The following is an 8,263-nucleotide window of genomic DNA, read 5'->3' on the forward strand; positions in this document are numbered from 1 at the left end:
ATTTGCTATCTTTAAATTCAATCTTATATTTGATCGATCCACTTTTGATTCCTCTGTTTACATTCAATTTTGTGTGTGGCAGCCATTCTTCTGAGTTATTGCATATTTGAATTTCATGCCTTAATCATCTTGATCACTTGATTGAAGTTATTTCTCAATTAAATTGTTCGAGAGAGTAGGTTGACTAAAGAGCGCTTTGAGTCAGACGCATAGTAGGTTTAGAGATAAAACTACTTGCGATTACTTTTACTATTCTCTATCTCCAACACATGCACCCTAGAAAATAGGAATACATGTGTCATTCGCATTGAGAAATGTTGAACAACATGGCTTAAGGAATAGAGACCTAACGCATACACACACTTGATTTGTAAACAAGCATCCATATCACCTTCATTCCACTCTACGCTTTCATGCACTTGTTCATCTAGCTTCGGACCGACACATAACCCCCCAAACACTTAGCACTGTTCACCCATAGATTCCCTTTTTCCCCTTGAACTCCTATATTTTCTTGCATGCCTACATCGAGGTTAGTATAAATAATCTTCACTCTCGTTAATATGGAACCCATCTATAATTGAGACAATGTTAGGGCCGCGTTAGACTGTAAAAAATCCTTGTATTCGATCCTGGACTTATCAGGAAGCCTGAGTCAGATTTATACTTGGGTTTGATTCAGGAAAGCTTGTATACATTGTATGTAAACCACGATCACCTCGACACATTGCTTATTCTTCTCACATAGAGAAGTAATTCGTCAGTCATCACCATTCACCTAAATTATCATCTTTCACCTTCATTTATGAGTGATTTTAAGTACAAATCACGAGGTGAATAGCTATATTTCAAAAGACTTTCGTGATTTGCTATTTCTTCAAATGAGGGTGTAATTAGTGTTATATATTTGCCCAATGAGTATTAAACGAATAAAACCTAATGGGCTCATTACAAGGGAAGCAAAAGCAGCAGTATTCCGGCCCACAAATTCATAGGGGAAAAAAACCAAATTTCACTTGGCTTTCAGAGAAAAAGAGAGAGCGGGAGGGAAAGAGAAGAAACTCTTAAATCTGGAGGTTGAAGTTGAAGCTGATAAACCCTCGATTACAATCCCAACAAATCGAACCAGTTCGCCATGATTTGGAGGAGTTTAGCTTCCACCTCAATGCTGCTCGCTGCTAAATCCACAGCTTCGGCCAACGGAAGAACGGCGACGAGGGATTTTCGTCGTGCTTACAGCTTGGTTCCGATGGTCATTGAACACACATCGAGAGGAGAAAGAGCCTACGACATATTCTCTCGTCTTCTCAAGGAGCGCATAATTTGCATCAATGGCCCTATTTCTGACGATACTGCCCATGTCGTGGTTGCTCAGCTCCTCTTTCTCGAGTCTGAGAATCCCTCGAAGCCCATCAACATGTACCTCAACTCCCCCGGCGGCGCCGTCACTGCCGGTATAATTGAAAGATATATGTTACTTATTCACAGCCACTTCATTGTTTTTTTCATTGTCATAATTTCTATCAGTTTCTGGACTTGTCATTTCTGACTTTGAGAATGTTGTTAAGAGCACGAACAGATTATTAAATTAGGTTAAGGTTGTTTTATCATGTTATTGAAGTGGGAGATCATCCCTAAATAATCTATAGGTTTGATCTCTTTGGTTTTGGGTTTTGGGTTTAGTGGTAGTTACCACATCCATATGCACATTTGTAGTACAACTAATTCGTATTATATGCTCCCAATTTGATGTTTTTTTCACAAGAAAACAATAAGATTTGATCAGCAAAAGTGACACATACTCCTTCACTTGAGATTGGAGTTTCAAATCCTCATACCCCGGTACTAAAAAGAGAGAGAATTTCAAATTATCACAGTTCACTAATTATGAAATTTGGCTAATCTCATGCTGGAACTGTGCATCCATGCCCCCGGCCCCTAGGCTATAATGTTAATTTCCACCGTTTGTTACCCCAAACAGGCTTCAAATTGCTTTCATATTCAAAACTTATAATCTTAAACTTCGTTCGAAGTGCCAACCTTTCCTGCGTAGAAGATTTGTAGTTTTCACCTTTGATAGTATCACCAATAATTGTCATGTATTTACAGGGCTTGCTATATATGATACTATGCAGTATATAAGGTCGCCCATCAACACCATCTGTTTGGGTCAGGCTGCATCGATGGCTTCTCTTCTTCTAGCTGCTGGTGCCAAGGGTGAGAGACGATCACTTCCTAATGCAACTATCATGATTCACCAGCCTTCCGGTGGATACAGTGGGCAAGCAAAGGATATGACAATTCACACGAAACAAATTGTTCGGGTTTGGGATGCACTAAATGAGCTGTATTCCAAGCATACATCACAGTCAGTAGAGATTATTCAGAAGTATATGGACAGGGATTATTTTATGACCCCAGAAGAGGCCAAGGAGTTTGGCATAATTGACGAGGTGATTGATCAAAGGCCCATAGCCCTGGTGACCGATGCAGTTGGTAATGAAGGCAAAGATAAAGGTTCGAGCTAAGATTTGAGGTAAGATCTTGACGTGAAAGTATATGGCATTTCAAGTTGCATACTGACTTTTGATAGATTTATCCAAAAGTTAATCTTATCTTCCTAGATGGAATGCAAATAATTATTTTTTCTTGGCTAAATGTCCCTTTGGCTGTTTGGATCAGTATTGTTATTTTATGTATTCGGCGTTGATATAGGCATTGACAGCTTTTATTAACATATCTGAGAGAAAGGCTTGAAATTTAATAAATTTTAAAAATTTGCTCGTATAGTAGATGTTTATACTCTTGACCTTATAGTATCTGATTCTAGTTCACTTCTATAGAGTATCATGTAGCAAGGGATCACAATATATACTTCTGCGAAGTTATATGGATAGGGTCCACGGTATAACACGGGAAATGGAACTCTGTAAACTTTACGTCATGTCATGTGCTGCATAATTTATCAAAAAACAGTAGAGGGTTCTTATTAGATTCTTACAACAGCGTGGCATAATTTTGTAGACCGTATCAGACTGGGGAGAATTTGTACTTCAGTCCATGTACACATACTTTTATGCAATGAGATCAGAACTGGCTGAATTTGATTAAGGTTTCTTTGTGTTATGATAAGCTCATTTGTGTGTACATTGTCAATACTACCAAGAATAGACTTCTGTCGCGGTGCAAAACTTGGTTAATTTGGATTTTGAGCTGGATTCCATAAAAATGTTTTATGCTTTTCCCATATTTGGAGTATTTTTGTGTTTCTTCAGCATGGTTTCAATCCTTTGCTGCTTGTTTCATTATTTAATGCAGTTGTCCTATGCTCTAACCTTCACTTCCATCTGTAGTTTTGTAATACGTTTTTGGTTATTGAGTGAATTAGTGTTTGCTTCATACACATGATTCTGGTTCTTAATGGCCCCAGATTTGTTAGATATGGAGGACTTTTCTTTCTCTTCAAGCTTTTCATAGTACTCGTTGATTAAAGAGACTGGTAGAGCCTTTCTTGATAGCCTTTCATCAGAAGGCATTTCTTGTATATTTAGCTTTACTTTTTAGCGCCCTCGACCAATTGGAAGTGCATCAGAGAGTGCTTTATGGCCTTAGTAGGCAAGGAAATGTATCCTCTTATAGGTTCAAATCCATGGCATTTCGTGATGTCTTTTGATCCCTTGACCAATTGGAAGTGCATCTGAGAGTGCTTTATGGCCTTAGTAGGCAAGGAAATGTCTCCTCTTATGGGTTCAAATCCATGGCACCCGCTCTACGTGATGTGTTTTAGATTGTGTAGTGAGATTAGTCCTCGAAGGGGAAAGGGGAAAAAAAATATATAAAAAGGAGCTGTTTGAAAGCCGTAATGGAATGAATTTGTGATGTAATGTAATCCAAAACCTATGTTTGGATTGAGCTTTTTGGGCCCGATTGTCCAAACTCATTTCGTTTTTACAGTTTTCAACCCAACCATTTTTTCCATCGTTTTCACGCATAACGATTTCATTTCCATTCGTTCTCGATTCCTCACTCATTCCAACACTTACCTGATTATCAATAATCTTGATTATATTCCAGCCTCCCAAACAATCCCAAAATGTAAGTACAAGGCACAACTGATACTTTTGAATTTTTTGTTTTGTTTAAAGAATCCATCTCTTTTCCGAAGTTGCAATAGTAACTTGACCTTTCATGAATGGTTCAAAAGTATTTTTGGTATATATATATATATATATATATATATATATATATATAGTATTTAATTTTGGGTGGAAAATAGGATTTGAAATGGGTGTGGTTATGACCTAGAATGGTATAATTAGAGATGTCCAATTTTTCCATGGGAACGGGCCTCGATTAAGCGGGAAATGGGGGAGGGAGTAGAGAAAAGCTAAACGGGGACGGGGATGAGGAATGCATTCCTTGCCCCGTCCCGTTCCTCGTTCCCGCCTTAATTAGCCTTATTTAGTTAGTTTAATTATCTAATATTATGTTATTATTACTATATAAATATTATATTTAAATTTTAAGTTTATTGTTTATTGGGCAAGATAATGAATATGTTTAAATTGAATATTTAAATTAGATTATATAGGGGAATAATTTGATTTATATTTATTTCTTTCTATTACAAAAGTTGATTAACTTTTTTAAATGATAGAGTTAATTGTTTAATTAAAATTTGATCACATTAATGATTTAAATTAATTATTTTTTTCAAAAGAAAAAAAAAGTATCGGGGAAAAATTTCTTGTGGGAATCCAATCTCTGCGGGGAATCCTTGTCCCGATCTCTATGGGTAACTTGACGGGATGGAGAATGAAATGGAAAGCGGGGATGGAGATGGGAAATGGCATCTCCTAGATATCTCTAGGTATAACTATGTTTAGGTTCTAGCTTCCATTTTGAGTAATTGTACCATTTCAGGTCTTAGTTTTTCCTCAACAGTCTTATAGATTTCTACTCCAAGATAGTTTTGTAATGGACAAAGGCAATACTTAGGCAGTTGTTTTGTTATGGGGACTGAATGCTACTTGATGACTTGTCTCTCAGGTGAGTTCTAAGCACTGTGGATGGATTAATTAGCGACTCAACTTGACTAGACCACTCATTGTAAGCAAGAACTTAAAATTTTACCAACGTCATAGGTGGTATGACTCTTTCCCAAGTGTAAATAAAATGTCGAAAATATAGATTTTTGTAAAATTTGAATTATTTATCAATATTAATTTATTCTGAAACATTAATATATTACCAAAAGAGGGCATGGCTCCAAGATCAAGACAGAAGAAAGACACATAAAAAGCAAAAATAGATTGTGAACAACCACCCGCAATAATATGATATTGTCCATTTTGGACATGGATGCTTGAGACTTTACTTTTGATTTCACCTTAAAAGATCTACCGGAAATGTTTCAAAAAAGGTTGGCAACTCACAACTCAAGAAAAACAAATATCATTAACAAAACATTAAGTGAAGCAATGTTGGTAATTTCTTTTTGTTAGTCTTCCTTCATTCTTTTCGTTTTGATTCTATGAGTTAGATATCAATTTTTTAATAAAAAGTTTGTAAAATTTAAATTTTAGTTTTTTCATCCATGTATAATTTATCCTTTAGACGAAAAGGATACATGAGATTAATTGTTCTCATAGTTTAAAACTTCCATCGAAATCTTGAAATTTCGATCGAACTTTTGATATTTCGAATGGCTCGAAATTTTGATTGGGAAAATTTTCATTTTTTTCTAAATTTCGACAAAATTTCGAAAATATTTCAAGAATATTTTGATCCCCTCCATTTTTATGAAATTTCGAGATTTCGAGAAATTAACATTTTGAGGAAATTTCGATTTTTTTAATTAACTATATTAGCCTGGTTCAAGTTTTTTAATTATGGTTCTGATTACACACAATTTTATACTTTTGCACACCAATGTCATTTTCAACAAAAAAAAAAAAAAAAAAAAAGCAGCCTTTTTATGTGTTAAGTTTTTAAATTTTCAACTTTTCTCAAATTTTAGCTTTATTTTTTTTCCTAAAAACTTTCATTTTTTTTAAAAAAAAATTAACTTGAGAAACACCACAAAAAATAACCTATATTTATTTTTAATCTCATTCAAACTTTTTTCATTAATTTTTTCACATCATTTCACCTTTAAATTGAATTGTTGAGTTTTTTTTTCTTTTGCCGTCCAAAATTTTCATAATTTTCGCGTCATTTTACCTCAAAATATTTCTAAATTTTATATTAATTTGTAATTATTTTTCCATTTCTTTTTTAAATTCATGCTCTCATATCAACATTTACACGTACATTTACAATAGACATCTAAATGTTGTCTTACTTTATAGAAAGTGTGATTAAAAATGGTCAATTATAGTCTAATTAAAGCCACAATAAAATTTTTATTAACTAATTATAACAATTTGTATCCATTTCCGTCATATTCTATATTTTTTTCTAAAATTTTCATCGATATCGATATTTCCATCGATATTTCCAGAAAATTGAGATCTTAATATTCTTATCAACATCAATATTTCAAATCTTGATTCTTCTTAAAAGTATTGTTTGATTATTTTGATTCTATAGAGATCAATGAAAATACTTCGACATTCGTGAATGTTGAGACCAAATTATACACATTCCAATTATACTCGAGCAACAATTGATTAACCATATAACATTTGCTTGTTAAAATAAATGGACATTCAATCTTTAATTGATGAACCAATTCACACGCACTTCGACTAAGGGATAATTCATCTGATCCTATTACATTTAGGTGTTAAGAAAATTCATAGAATATTAAATTTTAAGTAGGTGGTTTCCATGTAATAAACTCATTCTCTTAGCCCTTTATCAAATTAAGCCTTTTTTTACTATTAGCCAATAGGGGTGTACATGGTTCGGATTGGAAGAATTTTGTGGACCAACCTAAAAAATCAGGTTGCCTAATAATGGGCGATCGGTTTATTTTTAAGGGTCAACCCAACCTAACCCAACCCAAAATTTCCAGATTGGGTCAGGTCGGGTCATCTATTTTTTTTTTTTTTTGAATTTTGACGGTTCTTTTTCGTTACTTCCCGTTCTATTGAACAATTTGATTTTTGTAGGTTAATAAACCTTAATATTTACAAAAGTGAACTAATTCTAAATATATTATCAATTAATAAAAATTTAATAATAAAAAACATGTACTATTGTAATCTATGCAAGATTTTAATATTTACATTAAAATACAACTACCATAAATTCAATATAAATTTTAAAAGAAACTTCCTCAAACAATTCAATTCAAATGTTCAAGTTCGAAGTCTTTAAACAAAATATTCAAGTCTACATTCAAAATAGAAACAAAAAGTCCAAGTTTAATAATGATTAGTGGCCTATTACAAAAAATTCAATAATAACATTCAAAAGCTAAGTTCAATAACAACATTCAAGAGCACCAATGCACATGAGGCATGACGAATGACTTGAGTGAGTTTTCTTCTTCATCTTTGGTCTTTTCACTTCTCATTCTCAATGCTTGAAAAAATCACAAATACATTAAACCAAGAGGATAATTTATATGTAATAATAATATTTGATCTTATGGTAGCAAAACTTACCATTAAAATCATCATTATGCTCCAAATCCAATTCCTTATTTCAAAAGGACAGAAGATGATGGACTTTCTACAAAACGAATCGTGCAAAATTAAATATATTAATTATTTGCGCATAATACATGTTAGACGTGTACAATAAACAGTTTAGACATGTACAAAAAAATCATTTAATTATCTGACTCAATATTTTCACACGTCTCTAACTCTTCAAGTTGTGGATGGAGATCTAGTAACACTGAGCCACCACGAATCCAATTTTGTGTATATATCACGGCCTCCACTGTTTTTAGAGTCAAAGAACTTCGAAAGGAATCAAGAATCCTCCCTCCTATAAACGCAAATTCAGAAGCGACGGTAGATATCAGAACTGCCAAAACATTTCGAACAATTTTTGATAAAATGAGATATTTGTAGCCAGTACAATATCTCAAAATCATCTTTATCTTCTATAACCTTGTTAGACAAATAAGAAGTCAAATAATTCTCCACTTCCAATGAACTTTCTTATTCTTTCAATCTCTTAAAAGTTATCAACAGATCATCTATTTCTTCGTCCATCCCATGATCTTCTTCATTTATAGTGACAGTCTTTGATTGTTGAGAATAATTGGTACTATGACTATCTCGAGGAGAAGTGTTATGTGATTTGT

General features: G+C 33.5%; 1 protein-coding gene across 3 annotated transcripts; it reads left to right on the forward strand.

Annotated features, from left to right (window-relative positions):
- The first annotated feature begins 978 nt into the window (after positions 1-978).
- NCLPP7 (nuclear-encoded CLP protease P7) lies at positions 979-5,256 on the forward strand. Of its 3 annotated transcripts, none has more exons than XM_039047286.2 (3): positions 979-1,454; positions 2,110-2,536; positions 2,844-3,111. In XM_039047286.2, exons 1-2 carry the CDS (start codon positions 1,136-1,138, stop codon positions 2,526-2,528), a joined length of 738 nt encoding a protein of 245 aa, XP_038903214.1. In that variant the 5' UTR covers positions 979-1,135; the 3' UTR covers positions 2,529-2,536; positions 2,844-3,111. The 3 variants fall into 3 exon arrangements, with proteins under 3 accessions (XP_038903214.1, XP_038903215.1, XP_038903216.1); XM_039047287.2 differs by lacking the exon at positions 2,844-3,111 and adding an exon at positions 5,050-5,256 and having other exon boundaries at positions 988-1,454; XM_039047288.2 differs by having other exon boundaries at positions 988-1,454; positions 3,025-3,111.
- Positions 5,257-8,263: the final 3,007 nt, after the last annotated feature.

The sequence above is a fragment of the Benincasa hispida genome, chromosome 11, assembly GCF_027475165.1.
Source record: "Benincasa hispida cultivar pf3 chromosome 11, pf3_genome.v1.1, whole genome shotgun sequence".
NCBI classification, from domain to species: Eukaryota; Viridiplantae; Streptophyta; class Magnoliopsida; order Cucurbitales; family Cucurbitaceae; genus Benincasa; species Benincasa hispida.

Excerpts from the sequence above, each read along its gene's own strand:
- NCLPP7 (XM_039047286.2), top strand. The coding sequence starts at position 1,136 with ATGATTTGGAGGAGTTTAGCTTCCACCTCAATGCTGCTCGCTGCTAAA. Across the intron at positions 1,455-2,109 it reads CGGCGGCGCCGTCACTGCCG|GGCTTGCTATATATGATACT; the intron begins GTATAATTGAAA and ends ATGTATTTACAG.